The 24,005-nt window shown below is 42.9% G+C and overlaps 1 protein-coding gene across 1 annotated transcript; it reads left to right on the forward strand.

Moving 5' to 3' along the window:
* Positions 1 to 3,895: 3,895 nt before the first annotated feature.
* LOC116575969 (C-C chemokine receptor type 3) lies at positions 3,896 to 23,416 on the forward strand. The gene is made up of 2 exons (XM_032317586.1): positions 3,896 to 4,244; positions 20,382 to 23,416. Exon 2 carries the CDS (start codon positions 20,392 to 20,394, stop codon positions 21,472 to 21,474), a length of 1,083 nt encoding a protein of 360 aa, XP_032173477.1. The 5' UTR covers positions 3,896 to 4,244; positions 20,382 to 20,391; the 3' UTR covers positions 21,475 to 23,416.
* Positions 23,417 to 24,005: the final 589 nt, after the last annotated feature.

A 24,005-nucleotide genomic window follows, 5' to 3' on the forward strand; every position in this document is an offset into this window, starting at 1 on the left:
TTAAGCAACAGATGGGCAATGAGGAGCTATAGCCTGTAGGGATCTGAGCTTCTTGATGCCAAAACAAGCCCAGGAGGATCCTTGATGTGTGAAGAATCTGACCAAGATCCCCCAGAGTCACCGCGTGCCCTTCCACAGCCCACACAGGCTCCCGAGTCCTGTTCCCATCCAAATCATCTGTAGTTGTGTTTATCCTCACATAAATGAACCCCCATCAATAACTTTCTCTAAAGCTTAATCTCTCAAGTGGTGAGAAAATGTGCCCCTGACCAAAGTCCCCAGGGAAAGGGCTCCCAAGGTTTGTCGCCTGCACACTGAGGGCTCTGTGGGGTCCCTCCCTGGAGGATCCATGCCACTCCTGGATTTCACACGCCCCAGTAATGCACCCCAAACCTGTTTAGACCTCTTCTTGTCAGCTCTCCTCCACCGTCATTGCCGGCACTTGGCTTGTTCCATAACGTAAAGAAGTTCTTCGATTGCTTAGGGGGCGAAGACTGAGCTCAGTGGCAGTTGGCCAAGTACGAGACAGAGGGCCCACTCCCTACCCAGCCCTATCCCTGGCACCCACCTGCCTCCTCCTGAAGGACACTTGGTGTGATCCCCCAGCTCCCTCCTTCCCACTGCAGGAGGTGCAATGACTTGAATTTGGAAAGTTTGGAAAGCACAGCAGAGAAGGCTCGGCTCAGCTCTGTCCTCTTTCCCCAGGCAGGAGAGCTGCTGGCCGCTCTTGGTTTTGGTTTTGCCTCAGTAAAGCACCCAACCCTGCGGTTTGGGGAACGGGGTTATTTGTGGCCTCTTTGGCTTGCACTCGCTCAGAACCAGAGAGTAAAGGGGACAGGTGGAGAGGGCAGGGGTGCAGATGATGCTGAGCACCAGAAGTCTAGGTCAGCCATAAATGCTGCAGAAGTTCCACGGAGGAGGTGAGAACCAAGCGCTCGCTCCGGGGAGAGACACTGTAGTCCTGGTCAGCAGTGGCTGGGCCTTTCCCACAAGCAGACAGTGTGGTTGGCACTTTCATGGGCTATCTCGCCTGATGCTCCCATCCATGTGTGCTGTTCGCGGAGGAGGAAGGCAAGCCCAGTGCCAGCCACATGGCCTCGGAGTCCAGTCATCCTAAGCAGAAAGGGAGATCCTTCTAGGGGAGCTGGACCTTGACGGCAGTTGGGGCGCACACCAGCAGAGGGGAGAGACGGTGAGACTGTCTCAAGCAGCTCTGAGTCCCCCATGGGGCGTGAATGGGGGGGGGAGGCTTGGAGCAGAAAGAGAGTCCTGAGAAATGCAGCTGGAAATCCTGGGATTTTCCAATCCAGCCCCCAACATGCGGAGAGAGCTATCCCTATTCTCAAATAGAATTTGCATGACTGCTCTATATGGATGGCTGTTTCTGTGATTTGTGCCACGTACCAGACCACCTGGCCTTGCACGTACACAAGCAGCTTGAGAAATGTTGTTTATGAGACTCTTGCTGTGTCAGTGACCTTGGGGGGCCTGGTTATTTAAAATATATTATCTGGCCTCCAGCTCAGAACTGGCCCTTCTGTTCTGGAAGAACTACACATCTGGTCTCATATCGCCTCCTGCTCCAGGCATGGAATCCAGGAGTGGGGTACAGACATACACACGCCCATAGTCCAGGCTCCTTGAAAGTCTAGAAGGGTGATAATATAGAAATGCAGCTTACTTCAAACTGCACATCTGCAACAAATGTGTAACTTCAAACCCTGTCATTTGCCCTATAAATATGGCAGAGGGGAGGACCCTCCACCTAGCCCTCTCCGTCTGGACCTCAGCCTGGCTGTCTCCACCCGGCTTCCCCAGCGAGCGAGGTCGTATGTCAAAAGTACCCAATTTGACATAACGTTGCCTTGTTCTCATTTATTACCTTCTCTTCCCTTCATGTACGTGTAGATTGCTTTCCTCTTCTGTTTCTATTAGGTTTCTACAATAATGACACAGTTTTCTTTCTTTTTTGAAACCCAAAACACGGCTGTTGTGAATGTTTTCCCCAGAACAATTACAAAAATGTGTACTCTTTGACTTGTTCAATGGGTATTCACCTAGTGCCGTTGGTGTGCAGGGGAGGCGAGGCAGGGCAAGGGGTGATGGGGGAGGGGCTGGCCCCGAGTTCCAGGGAGCTGCCCTCACAGGGGTGAGTGCACAGCGCCCCAGGCTATGCATCTCCAGCTTCTTCTGGAGCTCCGAAGATGCCCCCCACCCCCGCAGGACACCCTGGTGAGATTTCTAGCTGTCTGGGGCAGAGAGCCCAAGAGAAAGGCCAACTCCATTATAACGTACAACAACTTCCTATCTTCTTCTTCAGAAAAGAAGCTTCTAGCTACTCTAACTCTTCTCCGGCAGGGCTTCTAGGACCCACCTGACCCTGAATGCTGGCTGTCAAGCTCCCTCAAACTCCAGCCTCCAGGAAGCCCGTGTGCCCTCTTTGGCAGAGTCCTTGCTTTTTCCCTTATCTTTTCTTTATCGTTTTTTTTTTTAATTTATTTATCTTTATTCTTTCAAGCATGTGGTATAGCCCTGCGTACATAGCAGATGTGTGAAAAATGTTTGGTGAATTTTACTGGCGCGTCTACTTTGCCAGTTTATCAGATCTCTTCCCACAAATGTTGGGTGACACGTGCTGTGTGCCCAGCCTCATGAAAGGTCTCCTGGACACATCAGCACTCAGAACAGGCACATCGCACAGTGGTATTCTACTCACAGCTTATGTTTGCTTAGCCCTATATATTCCAAAGAGCTTTTTCCCATATTCTAGTTGTTTCCATGTCTACCCTATGATTCACAGATGAGGAGGCTGAGGTCCAGCAAGACCTAATGATGAACACAAAGTTATGCTGCGTTCAAGGGAGCCACAGCTGGAAGGCTTTCTCGGGTCTTCTTGGGACATCCAGCCATGGGCTCTACCTTGACTCATCAAAGTCTCCTGTTGAGTTCTGTAGAATAATTTGGTTATCCCACAGTCTATGTGTTCCTTTGGACAAGAAAATTCTGGTTTTATTAAAAAATATCTTTTTAATGTGGTATATAAATACAATGGAATACTATGCAGCCATCAAAAGAAATGAAATCTTGCCATTTGCGACAACGTGGATGGAACTAGAGGGTATTATGCTTAGCAAAATAAGTCAATCGGAGAAAGACAACTATCATATGATCTCCCTGATATGAGGAAGTGGATATGCAACGTGGGGGGTTTGGGGGGTAGGAAAAGAATAAATGAAACAAGATGGGATTGGGAGGGAGACAAACCGTAAGAGACTCTTAATCTCACAAAACAAACTGAGGGTTGCCGGGGGTAGGGGGGTAGGGAGAGGGTGGTTGGGTTATGGACATTGGGGAGGGTATGTGCTATGGTGAGAGCTGTGAAGTGTGTAAACCTAGTGATTCACAGACCTGTACCCCTGGGGCTAATAATACATTACATGTTTATAAAAAAATAAAAAGAAGTTTAAAAAAATAGCATTTGGGTGCAATTAAAAAAAAAGAAACAATAAAAAAAACCATCTTTTTAGTATGGGGGCAGCTGGGTGGCTCAGTTGGTTGGGCCTAGGTCATGATCCTGAAGTGCCAGGATCAAGCCCCAAGTCGGGATCCCTGCTCAGTGGGGAGTCTGCTTCTCTCTCTCCCTCTGGTCTTCTCCCTGCTCATGCTTGCTCTCTCTCACTCATTCTATCCCTCAAATAAATAAATAAAATATTTTTAAAAAATTTCTTTCAGTATCAAAGAGCAACTGACATACAATTAGTTTCATGGGTATAACATAGTGATTCAACAATTCTATACGTTACAAAGCTCACCACCATCTGCCAGCTGTAGTCACCATCTGTCACTCGATTTTACTTCTTACTCTGCCTCCCCCAGGTCAAGGCAATGCTTATTCGAGAACTATCTCTAAAAAAATAAACATAAACATAAACATAAACATAAACATAAAAGAACAAGGCCAAGAGAATGCAGAACCCCTAAAATAGCTGTTCAACATCAGCAGCATTCATCTCAAGGATTACTCAACTGAGTGCTCTAGAATGTCATGTCAATGGTAGAAAAGAAGAACTGTACCAAACTTGATATCTTCTGAAAACTTGCAAAACCTGAGCAGCTGGTCTGTTTAAAAGAGGAAGCCGTATTGTTTCCTACCTTACTAATGTCTCTGATCAGATGGTATCTTCATTTCGAGTGGTGAGACTTAGCTGTCACTGGATGCATAACAGACTTTGTTAAAGTAACAGGTACCGCTTGTCTTCTTTCTGTTCTCATCTGGGCAAGAACTTATTAAATGGGTTAGATGTTGTTTATTTAGACCTGATTTCTGGGTAGACTGTCGGGTTTCTAAGAACAAGGAGTTGGAGAGAGGGGTCTAGGCAGGTGCTCTTGGGTTGAGGAGGCAGAGGAGAGGGGCCCCCACCGTGATTTAGTAGGTAATGTGGGGCTAAACTGGGAGAGTTTGTTGTGACCTATGTCCATTTTCTTCTGCTTTTCTCCCATTTTCCCTTCTTTTCTCCCACCCGTTACCAGGATGTGCTTGCTACTCCCAGTCATCCCACCTTGGTGCTTTATACCTCTGTAGTCAACATGCCCATGGCTTTGTGCCTGGTGTGTTCACTATGCTTTCATAAATTCCCAACTGTTGAGAACGTGAGAACCCCAAAAGGATTACACTTCATAGTTTTGTGTTTGTGGATATTGACTTGTACGAAACAGTCAGTGGGTATATAAATACATTTATATATTATTAATATATATAATATAATATTATATTATTATATATTACTAATATATAATAATATCATTGTATTATATATTAATAATATATTATATTAATTTATATATTATTACATATATTTGTATGTAGTGTATGTGTGTGTGTGCGTGTGTGTGTGTGTATTTTTTTTTAAGTGTTCATTGAAAATCCACTCTAAGGCTATGAGATGAACCCGTTAATCAACTGATTTGGTCTTTGCGTCTGGATTTACAAGGTTGACTATTTGTTTTTCCTGGACCTGTAACTAGAGGACAGGGGTAGAAGTCCTTCCTAATCTTTTGGAAAACTTGGATTTATGGGGATGGAAGCTAACTGTTGTTTGACAAGTGTCTCCGGGAAGGACGATGGGAAAATGGTGTCTTTGGTACATGGAAGCGATAGGTATATTTGTCACTCTTTTCAGAAGGTGGCGAGGGTGACATTCAACCATGCAGACTGAGTTATTTTCCTGGGGAAAGAATTGTATGACTCAATAAGAAAAAAGCAGATGTACTCAGGGGAATGAAATGGGTAAAGGGCACAAACTGATAATTCACAGAAAAGGAAATACAAATGACTACTAATTACAGTCAAAAAATTTCTCAGTAATTAAATAAATATTAGTTAGACAATAACGGCATCATTTTCACCCATAAAATTGGCCAGTCTTTTTTTTCTTTTCTGATTTCTTGGTGTTGATGGATGCTTGCTGAGACCCACACCAATCTCTATGAGTGCCAAGAAAATATATACATTGCTACATACTTTCTGGAAACAATACAGCAAAATGCATCAACAGACTTAGAAATATGATCATAGGTAGAAATTGCACTTTGGGAAATCTACTTTAAGGAAATAATTTTAAAACCACAAAGATGTTCATTGCAGCATTATATATAAATTGTATATCTGGGACAACTTGGTCACACAAAAATAAGACAATGATTGTATAACCATGGATATCTGTATAATATTTTGGAATCTTAACAAATTATACCTTTTAAAAATATTTATTTATTTGAGAGAGAGAGAGAGAGAACAGGTAAGAGGGGTAGAGGGAGAGGGAGAGAGAATCTCAAGCAGACTCCACGCTGAGCATGAAGCCTAGGACCTTGAGATCATGACCTGAACCTAGACCAAGAGTTAAAAGTTGGATGCCACCCAGGAACTTCTACAAATTACATTTTCTTTTTTTTTTTTTAAGATTTTATTTATTTATTTGACAGACAGAGATCACAACTAGGCAGAGAGTTAAGGGGAAGCAGGCAGAGAGAGAAGGGGAAGCAGGCTGCCCATGGAGCAGAGAGCCTGATGTGGGGCTCAATCCCAGGACCCTGGGATCATGACCTGAGCCGAAGGCAGAGGCTTTAACCCACTGAGCCACCCAGGTGCCCCTACAGATTACATTTTCAAATAATTATTAACAACACGGAATAAGGTACAGAATATGTAACTGAAAATATCAGAACACGAAAACTGATATAGAAGTGTGATATCCATTCTAACAAACATGGTACCTAGAAAAGAGGCAGAGACAATGGTTCTTTCTCCATGACTCAGGTGAACATGGTCCAGTACCAGTACCAGTACCAGTAGCCGGGGAGCTGAGCCCTCTGTTCATGCTGAACACACCCCCCCAACCATGTTATTTTGATTACATAGTCATGTCTTCCCTATGAAAACATATTCCTCACAATCATCTCTTTCAACTAAATAACATGTCAGCCTGTACCCAATGAAAATTCAACCACGTTTGAAACACTTAATGTTGAACTATAAGGAGTAAATCTAATCTTTTACAAAGAAGTTGGTAAAAATATCCAAAACCACTTGGCAGGTAGATAAAACCAAGTCACTTAAAATGAACTGGCCACATTCCAAGAATGGAGTATAGCCTTAGCTCTAGTAACTAATGATAATGATTAGCGGTTGTGGAAGTCCACTGGTGCCCTAAAATACAGTGCTGGGTTGGGTCTTCAGCTGGCAAGAAGACTGTTATTTATTCACGATTTCAAGCTTGAGAGGTTCATGTGTGGTTCCAGGGAGGGAGCTTCCCGGCTCACCAAGCATCCCATTCTCTTCCCACACAATCCTTGCCCATGTGGGACTGCATGCGGTGTCCTCCAATGCTGTCAGATTGCTATGCTCTAGGGAGTCAACCTCCTCTTCTGCAGGAAAAGTTATTAGTCTCTCGCAAAGGGACCTAAAGAATTGCCCCATTTAAATATTAATTAAATTAAATGTAATGTAATTTAAAAAATAAGATGGCTGCCTGGGTGGCCCAGTCGGTTGGGCATCTGCCTTTGGCTCAGCCCATGTTGGCTCTTTGCTCAGCGGGGAGCCTGCTTCTCCCTCTCCCTCTGCCTGCTACTCTACCTGCTTCTGCTTGCTCTTTTTCTGTCAAATAAATACATTAGATCTTTAAAAAAAAAAAATTAGAAAATTTGGTCCAGACCAAAGAGATACAAATACAAGACCAAAAAAAAAAAAAAAAAAAAAGGAACTAAAATTAATCTGAGAGTTAGAAAACTTGTATTTTTCATACAAAACATTCCAAATTCTGTCAATTATAGTTGCTGTTATGATGTTTCTGGACCTTTATCATCCTAGTCTATCTTGTACTCCAGATGGATACTAGCTCCCTTAAAATGGGGTACCCGGAACAGAATACTTCAAAAGTGTAGTCTGCACAGTAAAAAGCAGCATGAAAATTATTCTGGTCCATCCTTCTGTCCATTTCAGAAGTGTTTATTAAGCAGCTATTAATTGTTGGGCATATTATATGGATATTAGTCACCAGTTCCACACTGCCCAGTATGGTGACTACTTGCCACATGTAGCTACTTGAATTTAAACTCACTAAGTTTCAATAAAATGAAAAGTTCAATTTCTCAACAGCACTAGCCTCATTTCAAATGTCCAACAGCTGCACGGTTGGACAACACAGATGCAGAACGCTACCATCACTGCTGAAAAGTTCTGTTGGCTGGTGCTCTGCCAGGTAATTATTTTTTTCTGACGACTCCAGTTTCTCTGTAAAACAAAGCAAAACAAAAAGGTGAAAGGGGAGGGAGTTCTGGCTTAACTGCATAGTTGGGAAGCAATTCGAGTAGCTAGTTGGATAGGTAATTGGATGGGTAAATGAAGGGGGAGGGGGAGCTGGGTAGAGAAGTGGATGGAGAGTCTGGTAGGTAGACTTCTCTTGTTCTGGATGATCTACTAACACAGACTAAAACTGAATTCACTTGCTGTGTCACAGTGTTGACATTCTTTAGTCCACCCCTGAATTTCCCATTTTCTCCTCACCAAAGCTTAAGGAGGTTGGAGAGTATGTATCTCAGAGACAGGAAACAGAGTCATAAAATTTAGAAGAGACTTCATGTCACTTCATCCAAGAATGGGGGAGATTTAAGAGTCACTGTGGTCTGGATCCCATCTCCAGAAATTCTGGTTTAACTGCTCAGGTGTAGAGCCTAGCATCGGGATTTCAAAAGCTCCCCCATGGTTTCCGTGTGCAGCCTGGGCCGATAACCACTGCTGGAGTTGAACTTCTTCTCACCATGGAAATCCCCTTCTGCAGTGTCCCTGCCAGGCAGCCACTGAGCCTCTGCTTGGATGCCTCAAAGCCCAGTTTGCTTGGCGCCTCCCAAGGCATCCTTTCATTTTGGGTAATCCCGCTCATGCTCTTTCTTATGTAGTGTTTCAGTTTGCCTCTAGGAACGACCTCCTATGGGTTCTGGAGGGCAGCACTGTGAATCCGATTCTGATTTTCATATACACCCCAGTATTTGCTCTCTTTCCTACCTGCAGTCTTTTCTCTTGGGTAGATGGATACCTCTGGCTTCTTTAACTCATCTTTATCAGGTGGGGTTTCCTCTCCCCTACGTTTCAGTTGGTCAGTGTTCACATTAAATGTCTTGCCTGGGTCCTAGCACAGTGCTCTGGATGTAGTCTCAGACCACTTGAAAATCCCATCACATGCTAACCTGTAACTCTAGTTACAGGTTAAAGTTACTGTGTGATGGGGGTTTTTAAATTTTTATTTATTTTTTAAAGATTTCTTTATTTTTTTTAGAGAGGGAGAGAGAGAAAGCACCTGTGGGAGGGGCAGAAGGAAAGGGAGAGAGAACCTCAAGCAGACTCTGCTCTCAGTATGGAGCCTGACCTGGGGCTCATGATACTGAAATCATAACCTGAGCAGAAACCAGGAGTCAGACGCTTACCCTACAACCCTACCCAGGGATCCCTGATTTTTTTTTTTTAATCCCCGTTTTTTGAAAAAAAAACTTCCTGTGTAAGATCATCAATGGCATCATTATTTGAAATAACAAAGAGTACCTGTTTGTAGGGGACTGGCTAAATAAACTGGTGTATCCACACAATGGATTTTCGACAGCAGTAACAAAGAATAAGAAAAACTTAAGTTGTGAAGCGGAAAAAGCAAGGTGCAGGATGATGAATGTAATGCTTTTTATGCAACGGACAGAGTAAGATTAGAAGATACATTTATATTCGTTTACAGTTGCAAATGGAAATGTTTCCCTCCCAGGTAAAGAGTGGGCGGATTTGTGATCAGCCCAGTGTAGAAGATTGGGGGTTCCTACACTCAGATTGTTCATCTGTGAGCCAGTCCTGTTGTGTTCAGGGACTCCCCACTCCCCACGCCACTCCACATGGCCCCTGTGCAACTTGGCAGCATGAAGAACCAATGAGGACATCTAGCTACACGCCTGCTGTAGGTCCTTTGTCCTTATCTAATTGTCATGTGCCTTTCTCTGGTATCTGTGAAAAAGTGGCAGCCTTGCTTGTTAGCTTGTGGGTAAAATAAGATCTTAGACCCCTCACAGCTGTTGATGAAGAAGAGGTGTACAGGGATGAAGTAGGATGAGACTTCTTACTGTGTATCTTCTCATAGTATTATGTTTTGAACCATAGGATTGTGTGTATTCCCTTTTCTATCATAAATTGCATGTAATTTGAAATAAAAATGTTCCTCTTATAAAGAAAACAACTTCTTTCATACAAATATAGATTAAGTTAATGGAAGTGTTCTATGCAGATTATGGGAAGTGATCATTTCTTAGCATCCTAAGGTGGTCAGAATGAAGTGTCCAGGGGCACCTGGGTGGCTCAGTGGGTTAAGGCCGCTGCCTTCAGCTCAGGTCATGGTCTCAGGGTCCTGGGATCAAGTCCTGCGTCGGACTCTCTGCTCAGCAGGGAGCCTGCTTCCTCCTCTCTCTCTCTCTCTCTCTCTCTGCCTGCCTCTCCATCTACTTGTGATCTCTCTCTGTCAAATAAATAAATAAAATCTTAAAAAAAAAAAAAAAGAATGAAGTGTCCAGTAGAACTCTCCTTGATTTTTGGTTGTCCTCAGTTTTCCGGGAATTCTCTCTCTCTCTCTCTCTCTCTCTCTCCCTCTATCTCTACATATCTCCCACATTATCTTTGTGAAAGATAATGGGACCTCTGATAGCTCTCCATAGGGCACGTCAATGAGTACATGGATTAATATAATCTAGGGTTCCCATTAGGTTATTTAATTTGGTTGAGATTCAGACTTGTTTGTAGAAATTCAAACTCTTCATTTAGAGTAACTAAAGATTTTAATGAAGACTGAAATATCTGGTTAAAACAAATTATTGGATGCCAATCATTGTAGATTTTCTAGAACCTTGGGTAATCGACTACTGACTAGATATTTGTGGAAAGATAAGCATTTCTGTTTAGGTGGAAGAGACACTTGCTCCTCTGAAGTCCTATTATACTACACTGGACAAGAATCTAAGAAATTTGGGAAACGCTTGAGAACTGAAAGATAAAGGTCGATGGGTGGGGGATGGGAGAAGAGCTGACGTATGCTTGCCTGGCTCTGCGTTCTAGATGTTCTCATGTGTGTTAGTTCATGTTATCCTCACACCACTTTTCCCTCCTTGACACCATCTTCACTTGGCTTCTGAGACGCCCGCTCTTCTGGTTTTCCTCCTATTGTCCACTCCTTCTGAGACTCTCTTGCTGTGTCCTTGTTCCTCTGACCTCTGATTTTTGACATACCTGAGAATGCCATCCTTTACTATCTACACTCATTTCATGACTTCAAACACCATCAATATGACAACACCTGTCCACTTTAGATCTTAACCAAGAGCTCGCCTCTGGAGTCATATATCCAACTACCTACTTGCTAGACGTCTCCACTTGGATGACACTCAGACTTGACATGCCCCAGGCTTCTTTACTATAGCTATAGCTGGTGGCAACTCCATCCTTCCAGTCGTGTAGGTCAAGACTCTTGGAGCCTCTCAGCTTTGACCATTTCTCACTCACATCCAATCTGTTAACATATCCTTTGGTGCTACCTTCTGCATTTATGCTCAATCTGTCTACTTCTCACCTTTCTACTCTTAGTACCATGTCCAATCCAGTGTCATGTCTTGCCTGGATTATCATGTCAACCTCTTTATTGGTCCTCTGTTTCTAACTTTAATTCCATAATCTGTCTCCACATGGCAGCCAGAAAAGTTTTTACAAAACATAAATTGGATCATGTCACAGCTTTAATGGAAACTCTCCATTGGTCCCTACCCCATTCAGGGAAAAGCCAAAATTCTTCCGGGGATGCACAGCTACACTGAACCCCTGCCCACCTCTCCCCTACATCTCTCTGAAACCTTCTCTAGATATACTCACCCCTCACTCCTCCTCTGGCCACACTGGGCTTCTTGCTCTTCTAAGAATATATCTAGACGCCTGCCATCTCAGGACATTTGTACTTGCTGTATCTGTGCCAAGGGCTCTCATCCCTCAGATACCTGTACAACTCATTTCCTCACTTCTCCCAAGTTTTTTCTCAAATGTCACCTCAATGGGCTCCGTATTGACCCCTCCTTCAATTTAAAAGTGCCCACATCTGACTCCACCCTATCATCTTTCTCTATCTCCTACTTCATCTCTCTCTGTAGCACTCATGACCATCTGAGACCCTGTCATTTTTAGTTATTTATTCTCTGGGTCCTCAACTAGAAAATAAGTTCCACGAAGTCAGGAAGTTTGGTCTGTTCTGTTCCCTGATGTTGCCTGTGTCCCCTTGCCTGTCATAGGTGCTTATAAGTAATTGTTGAATGAATGGCTGAGGAACCCCACGAGGCAGTAACTCTTCTCATCACCATGTTGCACATGAGAATTCTGAGGCACAGAGTGGTTAAGTTCCTTGCTCTAGGTCACATAGTGATTTCTTCAGACACAGTAATAAATTATTATCCCACACTGACGAGGACGAAAGATATATAAGAAAAAAAATCTTACAGATTCTCTTAGCACCAGATACCAATGGAGTCAAAAGTATCTAGGGTCTTGGGGCACCTGGGTGGCTCATTCATTAAGCAGCTGCCTTCTGCTCAGGTCATGATCCCAGGGTCCTGGGATTGAGCCCCGCCTCAGGCTCCCTGCTCAGGGAAGCCTGCTTTTCCCTCTCCCACTCCCCTTGCTTGTGTTCCCCCTCTCTCTGTCCTCTCTCTGTCAAATAAATAAATAAAATATTTTTAAAAAAAGTATCTAGGGTCTTGGGCACAAGACATGATCTTAATTAACACCAGGTGGTTTTTACAGGAATGATCACCAATGGGAGTCACCTGTGGACAGGGCTCTTCCAGATGGGCAGGTAGAGTCAGGGTAGCAGGCTGTGACACCAAACCCAAAGGCAGTCACACCTGGTCTCCTCTCCATATTCTTTGGATGATTTATCAAGTTCACCTGAGAGGATGATCCCTTCAAAGAGACAAAGCACTTACACACACATATACACATGCACACACACATACAATCCAGATTAGTGACTTCACTACTGAACTGGGATATCATTCCCCATGTGGTCTTCTATCAGACATGCCTGGTTTTAACCAACCTCCCTTTACTGCCAATGATCAACACTCTTCATTAGCAGCATAATGGATTTCCACTTCAGTGAGGTTTTGTTATAAAATGGATCTTAAATTAGCAGTACCTTTTTCCATCCATCTGACTAGAGCTTGTTGACATTAACTTCTAAAAGCATTCAGACAAGCCCAAGAAATATTGCAAAAGATCAGCTCAGAGTGTCTCTGGCTTTGACTGCCATAGACAGACCCCAGGCTCTAGCATTGATGCCAAGGGGGGTGTGGGGGTGAGGGGAACTGTTGGAGGGGGGTCATGACTTCCATGTACAGTGCATGTCCATAGTGCGGAAGTGATGCTGAAACTGAGAAAGGTGTTCACTGCCACATTGAAGGCCCCCACCTAGCGGGTAGGAGCTGATGGGCAGGTGTGGCTATAGAGAGCCTAGGTTTCTTTGAGTCAAGTTTCTGGACTCAAGTCCCAACTTAGCCATTTGCTCTCTGTGTGATCATAAGTTATGGAATTGCTCTGAGCTCAGTTTTTTTTTTTTTTTTTTTTTTTTCCTGAGCTCAGTTTTGTTTCAGCAACAAGAATAATAAAAACATTTACCTCCCACGGCTGTCGTGATAAGTAATCATGTGAAATATGTTTCTAGGGAAGAACCTTAAACAGGTGTGACTCAAAAAATGTTAATTCTTTCATTCCTCTGAAGATCACAAGTATTCAGAAAGCCTCCTGTTTTAATTTTTTTCAGGCTTCTGTCCAATGATTTTGTTTTTAAATTGCTGTCCACTCTTGGAGAGCCTTACTAAAATTCTTAAGATCTTCGATCAACCTTAAACCATCTTAAAGGACAATGAAGGCCTGTTAATTAGTCCGTGCCTTGAGGCCTTTGAAAGGCTGGGCATGGGGGGAGGATCCTGTCCCATTAAAATCAGGAACCACTGTTACTTAACATTGCTATGGAAATTCCAACCAAAGACACAAGGTGAGAAAAACAAAGCCCTATTTCACAGCTAATGTCATTATTTAAAAGTCCTAAAGGAAATTATTTTTAAAAATCAGTAGGGTGAGCAGTTTAAAAAAAAAAAAATTTCTTTCCTACATACCAAGCATTGTTCAGAAAACTCGTTAGGGAAAAAAAAAAATATCTCATTTGCGTAACCTCAGAAAAAAAACCCAAAACCAGATAGATAAAAACAATAAAAAAATGTGTGAGACTGAGAACTAAAAGAACAACAATAAATACAATAAGTACACAGATCATGTTCCCAAATAATGAAAACTTGATATGGTTATGTTATCAATTCTCCCCAAATTTATTTATAAATGTAATACAATTCCACTCAAAATTATATCTTTATAAGTAATGAACCAAATGATTCTAAGGTTTATCTAATAGGACAGAAGGCTCTAACAGATAAGACATATTTGGAAATGAATAATGAAAGAGCCGCATAAGCAGACACTCTACATAAAAGACCTAATACATCCAAATAGTGAACAGAGCGTTTCTGGCACCAAAACAAGAGATGTAGAGGTGTAGAATGTAAAAGACACAAAGAGAATCAGGAATACTAAAGAATATATAACAAAAGTGATGTTATTCCCCCATTTATAGAGAAAAAAATGGAAATGTACTTCATGCCTTATATCAAACTGAATTTAAAAGGATTAGAGATTTATACGCATGAGATATTGAGCCACAAAGATACCAAAATATATATATATATATATATATATATATATATATATATATATAAACATTCATGCAATCTTGGGATGTGGAGGTCCTTATTAAATGGAACCCCAAGGCAATGACAGTGTGGGCTTTAGGGCAAAAGGGCACAGGATCAAGTCTCATCTCTGCCATGCACAGAATAGCTTCAGGTGAGTGACCAAGACTTGCCAAGCCTCTGTTTGCTCATCTATAAAATGGGAATATATAAACCTACCTTGTGAAGTTGTGAGATGAAGCAGACATATGTAAAGCACTTGGCCTAAGGAAGGCTCAGTTATCATTGACTCTTATCTCACATTGGTTATGTGTAAAGAAAATAAACTTCCAGAATGCAGAGGCCATTTTCTTCCCGCTATTTTGTCCCTTAGCAGGGGGTTGTTGACAATAAGGAAAAAAAAGCATCAAAGAATTTGACCATATCATGCATTATTTGATCTAGGCTGGAAAATGAGTATTTCTTTTATTCAGAAGTACCATGAGGGCTGGCGCTCAAGAAAAAGGGGTTGGGGTCACAGCTCACTGGTTTTACTTGGGATGGCTTTGGATTTTAACAGGCCTCTCTGAGCTGACTCATTAGGGGAAGGTCCAGCTTGCATCTGAGAAGGTGGTTCAAGGGTGCAGGGAAATGGTCTCTGCTTCTTCAAAGGCAGAGAGGTGTGAATTACTGTAAACCCATTTTACTCAGGGACATCTAAACGCAGAGTCCAGTCACATAGGTTGAAGGCCTGGGGCCAGCAAGAGAAGTGCAGGGCCCCGTGGTTATCCTCTTACTTCAGCATCTGCCAAAAGCACTAAGATGCACAGAGTAGAAGGAGGAAAATGTGGGAGTCACAGTGTTACACCCGAGATAATCTGGAAGCCAGTCACAGTGTTACACCCGAGAGAATCTGGGAGCCAGTGTCTACACAGCCCACACATCCACAAGCTTGTGCACACCAGGTCATCTGAAGGGCTTCTCAGTCTTCCGTGGAAGCTGGCCAGTTCAGGTCTCAAGACCTAAAGAGAAATTTCTAAGAGAAATCTCCCCTCCCCCGGTCTGGTGGTTTCACGTTAACGCCACCCAAGATCGACAAGAACCAAACGTTAAGATCTTTAAAACAAAATTCAAACGCTCTACCTAGCGTGGGAGTTCCACTTCAAGTTTCTTAGATCTCAAATTTGTGGTTTCAGGTTATGATGACTAAACCCTTCATCTTGAAATTTGCCCACACTTTCAACCTAGTTACCTTTAGAAAATGTGTTTGCCATATCCCCAGCAGTGTCTCCTGGAAGGTACTGGCTTTTTATTGCAGTTTAATGGCTAAGGGGATATAGAAAAATTTCACATCTTGCAACTTTAAACATGATCATCCACTTCCCTTATACAACTATTTTCATTATTTGCCCATTGCCTTTTTTTTTTTTTTTTAAGAGAGGGAAAAAGTGGGGCAGGGGGAGAGGAAGAGAGAGAATCTTAAGCAGGTTCCACACCCAGCGCAGAGTTCAACACTGGGTTCAATCTCAGGATCTCCAATCATGACCTGAGCTGAAACCAAGAGTCTGACACTTAAGTTGAATGGACTGAGCCACTCAGGTGCCCCTTCAAAGCTAGTTGTTTTTCTTTTCTTTCTTTCTTTTTTTTGAAAGATTTTATATATTTGAGAGAGAGTGAGAAAGGGGGGAAGGCGTGGCAGGGAGAGGTAGATGGAGAGAGAAGCAGACTCCCCACTGAGCAGGGATCCCGATGCAGGGCTCTATCCCAGGACCTTTAGATCATGACCTGAGCTGAAGCGGATGCTTAACTGACTGAACCACCCAGGCGCCCCTCTAAAACTAGTTTTATTAATGACTACATAATAATCTGTTGCAGTAAGTGGACTGCGATTTATCCAAAGTCTCCTTCATTGTCAAACATTTAAACTCTTTTCATTTCTTTATTTCTCTCCATCATGAAAATGAGGCCACAGTGAACATGCTGGTTTGGTTTGGGGGGCTTCGTCCCCTTAGGGTAAATTCCTCAGAGTAGAACCCCTGTGTCAAAGCCATGTGTATCTCATTGGTTCTTGTTCTGTGCAAGACTTCCTAAACTTCCCGAACCCAGTTATGTTGTATCCAGAATGCATAATTGCTCCAGGGTCACTCCAATCTCACCAGCACTGGGGGGGGTGGGCATCATTTACTTTTTTTTTTTTTTTTCCGGTGATTAAAATGACATTCCAAACTTCAATCTATTTTCTATTTTTTAAAAAATATTTTTTTTATTTATTTGACAGAAAGAGAAATCACAAGTAGGCAGAGAGGCAGACAAAGAGAGAGAGGGGGAAGCAGGCTCCCTGCTGAGCAGAGAGCCCGATGGAGGGCTCAATCCCAGGACCCCAGGATCATGACCTGAGCTGAAGGCAGAGGCTCAACCCATTGAGCCACCCAGGTACCCTTCAATCTATTTTCTAAAGAAGCTTCTCTAGGGGCACCTGGGCAGCTCAGTCAGTTAAGGGTCAGACTCTGGGTTTCGGCTCAGGTCATAATCTCTGGGTCATAGGATTGAACCTTGTGTTGGGCATCCTGCTCTACAGAGAGTTTGCTTCTCTCTCTCTCCCTCTGCCCCTTTTCCCTGCTCATTCTCTCTCACAAATGAATAAATAAAATCTTAAAAAAAAAAAAAAGAAACATCTCTAATTCTAGTTGTTCATTTTCAATTCCACTTTGCAACAGTCATTAAAATTTTAAATTGGTGAATGTAAAACTCTGCTTGTTTCCCTGGAGGGTATACATTACATTTTACACAGTAAAAATTAGAGATTTGGGGGGCCGGGGGAGGGGGCAGGGAGGAGGGCTCCTCTCCTTCTGACTCCAGGAATTGTGTGAGAAGAGTCAAATGTCACAGAAGGAAGCAGTCATGCTTATGGGTTCCTATCTTTCCCATTCAGGTTTTGACCAGAATTGGTGGGGTATGAAAACCTGTTTGATAAATTGAGGGGGACCCTCTGAGAGGATGTCTCTCTGCAAGTCACTTCCTTACCCTCATGGGTGGCCAGCATGGTTAACGGTAGTCAGGCAGAAAAATACTTTAGTTTGTACCCTTGAGTGTCCCTTAGTTTGTACCTGGTGAGGATGTGGAGTCAAGGAGCAGTATGGCTGTCTAGGTTCCTGCCAATTCAGAAGATTCTCAGCCTGGGCCAGCAGCCTAATGATGTGGCAGGAACAGAAACAGTGCTCCATTCCAGCCAGAGCTGGAGAGGTCGCTATGCCCAGGCACAACGGAGAATGAATGGACCATGAGGCCAATAGCCACAAAGCAGCAGATGCCAGCCAAAAGTTCGGGGTTGGTATGGGGTTGTCCTTCCTCAGCAGACACCAGCCGTATAAACAGGACCAACAGGAGACCAAGGCACCCTCTTCCCTCTCTGCCCGGGCTTGCCCCTCCCCCATATCTCCCCCGCCATCTTAGAAAGGACTAATGAGAAAAGATCAGAAACCCAAATAAATAAGCTGGCAATGTAAAGAGAATGAGCAAAACCATAACCACCCTTCAAATGAATGCTTCAGGCTAAGTTTACACCCCCTTGGACTAAACTCTGTGAATCCTCTTTCCAGCTTCCCAGCGGAAAGTTGGTAAGATCAAATTGTTTTGGAGACTAAAGAAATTCCTTTGCATGCACATCCGGGTTGTCCTGTGAGTGATTTTAGTGAACCAGCTAAAGTCGTATGAGCTCATTTTCTGGGTAAAACGTGTATCCATGTATGCATATCTTCATAGAGAAATGTTACTAGTAGTAGACTGCATGGGGAAATTTGGGGTGGTTTTTACTTTTATGTTTTTTGCCTCTCTTTATTATTGGTGTTGTCTGTCTGCTTACTCTTATTGTACTATATTTCCAAAATGCAAAAAAAAAAAAAAAAAAGGATTTTTAAGAGCTTACTTCAAACCTCTTAACTATTTCACACTGAAATAGTCATTTTGATTTGAACTGAAAACCATTTCCGTTTTCATATCATTGAACCCACGAAACTAGTAGTCAAGGACTTGGCTTCTGACGCCAGAGAACCTGCATGTTTCCCTGTTCGTTGCACTCTAGAGCCCCCAAAAAGATTCTGTAATTTTCTGGTGGTCATATTGAAAGTGACACATGAATTCAAGACATGACCATCAAGTTAAACAAAACCTTAGTGAGTTTTGGTGTTTTTTGTTTTTTTTTTGTTTTTTTTTTTTTTACTTTGACTTGTTTTTATATCTGTCTCAGAGAAAAGGAAAGATAATAGAAACAAGTAGAGAGTATTATACTTTTGCTCTCTGGAGTGAGCAGTTCTGTTCTTTTTTTTTTCTTTTTCTTTAGTGACTAAAGTTTGGAGAGGGATACTCTCTGTGATTGTTAACTATGTAACAGACAAAATAAAGGGTGTTTTTTTTTTCTCAGCGACTGTGGATTATACTGTTAGTAATAAGAATGCTGATAAGATCATAGAAATCAGTTGTTTTCAATCCTGTCTTCCACCACAAAAGCCTGGATGTGTTACTGATCAGTGGGATGTATCAGGATGGAGCCACTGAAATAGATCAGGTTCTATCCAAGAGACCTGACTTCCTTAACTAATTTTATATGAAATGACTTCTCGTTGCTTTTCTTTCAGTCCTACTTCCTACCAGTTTTACAGTTTTTTTTTTTTAATCTTATTTGATCCTGAACATAACTTCAAGTGGTATCAAGATCTGCCTTTTGGGGATGAATAAATGAGGCTCAAAGTTAAGTTCTTGTCCAAGTCCTACAGCTGGGGAGAGGAATGGCTGGGAACAGCTCCTGCCCCTGTCCTTTCTCACTTTGGCTACACAGGACCCTGACAGGTGCTGACCACGTGGGGGTGGGGAGGCGGTCCCAGTATTTTATTAAGAAGCAAAGATAGTGCCTTGCCTTTGGTTCCAATTATTGCATTTCTAACCCTTACCTTGAGAAATGCCCACTGACAGATATTCATGTCTTCACACTTGTCCCTTCCTCAGAGGAAATCAGTAGAACGTCTTCCAAGGAAACAGTGCAGGGACTCACTGCCCTCTGCGGAACACTTTCTTCTCCAGTAAAGTCTGTAATCTTAAGAAAGGCAGCCACTGGACCTAGGGATCCCAGTCTAAAAATTACTGAATCCGCTAAGAAATTCCATTGTCCTATCCCTCCCACTCAGTCCCTTTATGAAGGAGGAACTCCAAGGTGTTTGCTGTTGGCACAAGACTGGCTTATCTCAGCATCATCGGGAGCAGGTAAAGGGCAGGAGCCTAGGTTACTGGTGCTTAGAACTGTAATGGTCACACTAGTTAATAATAATTACAATAATGAAGTCTTCAAAAGTTGAACTTAAAAACCACTGCACTAGACTCTAGTAAGAAAAGACTTGTTCATAGATACTGAAGACCTAGCCTGAACTTGTATATTTACTTGTTAGAGGATTTGGGGTAAATTACTAAATTTCTTGAAGGTTCAATTTCCCCATCAGCTATGGTGAACAGTGCCTTGTTAAGGGGCCACACAGAGGGGAAGTTATTTGGAATAATAACAATCACTATTATTATTATTATTATTATTATTATTAGCATTTAGTCTTTAAATAAGGAAGATGCTTTTGAAAGTCATATATAAACTATGAAACATAAAACTCAAAATGCCTGAAAAGATACAGCAATAATAACCAGTATAATATTATTGTTCTCATTCTCCAGCCTGCTTTTTTCCCGGCTCTGTATTTCCTCCCTCCAATGCTTGCAGAAGTCAGCATTCCCATTCACCACCATCCATCACATTTCTTTTACTTTTCCCATATGAATTGCGCTGACTTTCAAAACTTCACATCTTTTGTTCCTGACACCTCGCTCCTCCCACTCTCCCACGTACCTTTGAAATACGTGCTGAAGAAACTTTAAATGTCTAGGCTGTTTAATCACATGTAATTTGGTGGGCAAACGGGTAAATCAGTGGGTGTGGCTTACTAAGGGTTATTGTGCCTTAATTGTGCAGTTGGTGTTTGTTGTTGTCGATCTGTCTATCACAGGAACAAAATAATGGAGACCCTCACAGCCGTGATGAAGAGCGTGGATGCGTCTGTTGAGACCACAGTGTTCGACTATGAGGATTCAGTGCCATGTGAAAAAGTCAACATCAGGGAGCTGGGAGCCCAGTTCTTGCCTCCGCTGTACTCCCTGGTGTTCGTGGTTGGTCTGCTGGGCAATGTGGTGGTGGTGGTCATCCTCACAAAATATAAGAGGCTCCGGATTATGACCAACATCTTCCTGCTCAATTTGGCCATTTCTGACTTGCTCTTTCTAATCTCTCTGGTATTCTGGATTCACTATGTTATGTGGAATGAGTGGGTTTTTGGTTCCTTCATGTGTAAATTCATCTCTGGGCTTTATTACATGGGCTTATATAGTGAGATCTTTTTCATCATCCTGCTGACCATAGACCGGTACCTGGCCATCGTCCACGCCGTGTTTGCCTTACGAGCCCGGACTGTCACTTTCGGTGTCGTCATGAGTGTTCTAACCTGGGTCCTGGCAGGGCTAGCAACCGTCCCTGAATTTATCTTCCATGAGTCCCAAAAGGAGGACTCCCAACATGTCTGCTTGCCTCTCTACCCAAAAAACCAAGAAAATAGATGGAAGCTTTTCCATGCCCTGAGAATGAATATCTTGGGTCTTGCTCTGCCTGTGCTCATCATGGTTGTCTGCTACTCTGGAATCATTAAAACACTGCTGAGATGCCCCGGTAAGAAAAAGTACAAGGCCATCCGGCTCATTTTTGTCATCATGGTGGTCTTTTTCGTTTTCTGGACACCCTACAACCTGGTCCTCCTCCTCTCTGCTTTTCAAACAGTCTTCTTTGAGACAAACTGTGAGCAGAGCAAGCATCTGGACGTGGCCATGCAGGTGACGGAGGTGATCGCCTACACGCACTGCTGCGTCAACCCCGTCATCTATGCCTTCGTCGGGGAGAGGTTCCAGGAGCATCTCTGCCACTTCTTCCGCAGGCACGTGGTCACCTACCTGGGAAAATACATCCCGTTCCTTCCCAGCGAGAAGTCAGACAGAGCCAGCTTCTCTGTATCCCCATCAACAGGGGAACAGGAATTCTCATTTGTATTTTAAGACACATGCGGAAAATGACCTAATGTGCTGGACCCAAGGAGCAGAAGCATTATGTCGACCACATTGACCTCAACACCGGCCCTTAAACTTCCAGCTCAATGCTGAAACTCTTAAAGACATTAAAATATATACACAATGGGGTCAGTATATATGCGTGGCCCAGGCATTACCAGGGGTTGCTGGCTAGTCTGTTCACTTACTCTCTACCACAAAAGATAGAACTTTGCTTGGTTCTCTGAAGAGTTATATACATTGTAATGCCCCTGAGTGTTAGAGAGTTACAACACGCAACTACCTACAGGTAAATCCTTTTAAATTTAAACCTTAACTTCAGCCAGCTATTGCATAAATGAAACATATTTCACAAAATACAATATCTCAATCACAATCCTTTTAACATGACTAGCTCTCTCTTTGCTTGATGAAAAGGCTTTTTTCTTTTCATTTTTTTAATGTATATGTACTCTCAAGCAGCATAATGGCATGACATCCTTGTTCCTAGTATTTTTTTTTTTAAGGATTTTATTTTTAAATAATTTCCACACCCAATGTGGGGCTTAAACTCACAATCCGGAGATCAAGAGTTGCATGGTCTGCCTACTGAGTCAGCCAGGTGCCCCCCCTTTTCAAGTGTGTTTATTAGTAAATGGATTTCCTGTTTATACCAAATGACCAGATTTCTTATGAGCAACTCAGTAAAAGAAGAACAATTTGATATTTTCAGTAGAGAGAATAAAGACCTCGCTCACTGAGACTTCTTAGAGCCCTGAAATGTGCAGACACTGTCCTCTTCAACACCAGGCTTACCATTCATTCAACAACTGTGTACCAGGTGATACAGACAGGATGCACCAACATTGCTTTAAGTTAAGTGAAGGATGCAGAAAATGTGTAAGATAAACACTAGTCCTTGCCCTGTAAAACATCTGCTAGAGGGTGTGAGACAGAAACAAAGAACTCCAGAACAAAAAGAAACATCCTCAGTGCTCTCCCTGGGCCAGGAAGGGAGAGACCATTTTTAGTTGGAATCTGAGGGAGGAAGACTTCATGGAAGAAGTGGCTTTTGAGTAGGTCTTTGAAAAAAGGGCAGGATTTGGAAACGGAGAGGATTCGGGAAAGACACTTGAAACCAGTGGGATGCCCAGTACAAAGGTGAGGGGGGGAGGGTCATGAACGTGGATGGACAGGAGGGTGGGAGGCAGGTTGGGATGGGCCACGGATTTCAGGCAAGCATCTTGGGCTTTTTGGGGAAGACAAAGGGAGCTACTGAAGGGTTTAGAGCAGGGGAGGAAAATAATCACCATGGCGCGTCAGGAAGATAAATCCGGTAACACAGGATGAAATAGAGACCCCAGAACCATGCAGGGAGCTGGTTAGAAGAGAAGGGCACATGTGAGGCAAGGAGAGATCAGTGGGTAATAAGAGAGGTGCCAGAAGAACCTGGAGAGGCATTCAGCCAAGAGACAGCGGTGAAGGAAAGGTCAAAGCCCCAGGAGTGATATAAAATTGACTGGAAAAAAAGCAAAGACAAAACAGCATGTATCCTATGTTAAAAAGAAAAAAAAAGGGGGGAGGGGATAAACAGATTATTCGCCGTGTTTGGGTTCATTCCTCATCCCTTAAAAAAATAGTAAAGGAAACAGCAGCGTTTGGTTATCTTCAGGGAGGGAGGCGGATGGAGAAGAGAAGTGTGACTTTTCTCTGAATACCCGTGGGCCTTTTGGCTTTTGAACTATGGGAACAGGTTAGCAATTAAAAACATAAACAACACTTTAGAATTATATATTAAAAAAACAAACAAACAAAAAAAGCTAGGCTGCTCTTCTGATGTGGTATCCATTCTACCAGCCAAAAGGGCATTGGAAACTCTGAAGTACCTTTTGTCTTTTTTGTGGTTTCAGCCAGAATGTAAATAAAGCAATCATCTGAAGACTTAACTATACATCCCTGTGTTTCTCTTGTCTGGTGAAGTAGTGTCTGTCCTCAGGTGGGCACGGGTGCAGGATATAGATACTTGGTCATATATCCAGATCCCCGAAACCTTTAGGAGCGTTGGGACCCTCACAGATTGGCACATAACCAAATCACAGATTCAGTATCCTCCGTTTGGCCCTTTGGCCCCATGCTGTCCAATAGAACTAACTACAGGGATAGAAATGTTTTGGGGGCAGCTGGGTGGCTTGGTCATTAAGCGTCTGCCTTTGGCTCAGGTCATGATCCCAGGGTCCCTGGGATCAAGCCCTGCATAGGGCTCCCTGCTCTCAGTGGGAAGCCGGCTTCTCCCTCTCCCACTCCCCCTGTCTGTGTTCTCTCTCTCTGTGTCAAGTAAATAAATAAAATACTTAAAAAAAAAAAAAAGAGAGAGAGAGAGAGAAATGTTCTATACCTGTGTTGTCCAGTAGGATCACCTACTAACCACATTATAGCCCTTGAAATGTGGCCCCTGTGACTGAGGAACTGGATTTCTAATTTCTTTCAATTTTAACTGAAATAGCCACAAGTGACTTGTAGCGGTTATATGGGGTCAACGG

The sequence above is a fragment of the Mustela erminea genome, chromosome 1 (assembly GCF_009829155.1).
Source record: "Mustela erminea isolate mMusErm1 chromosome 1, mMusErm1.Pri, whole genome shotgun sequence".
NCBI classification, from domain to species: domain Eukaryota; kingdom Metazoa; phylum Chordata; class Mammalia; order Carnivora; family Mustelidae; genus Mustela; species Mustela erminea.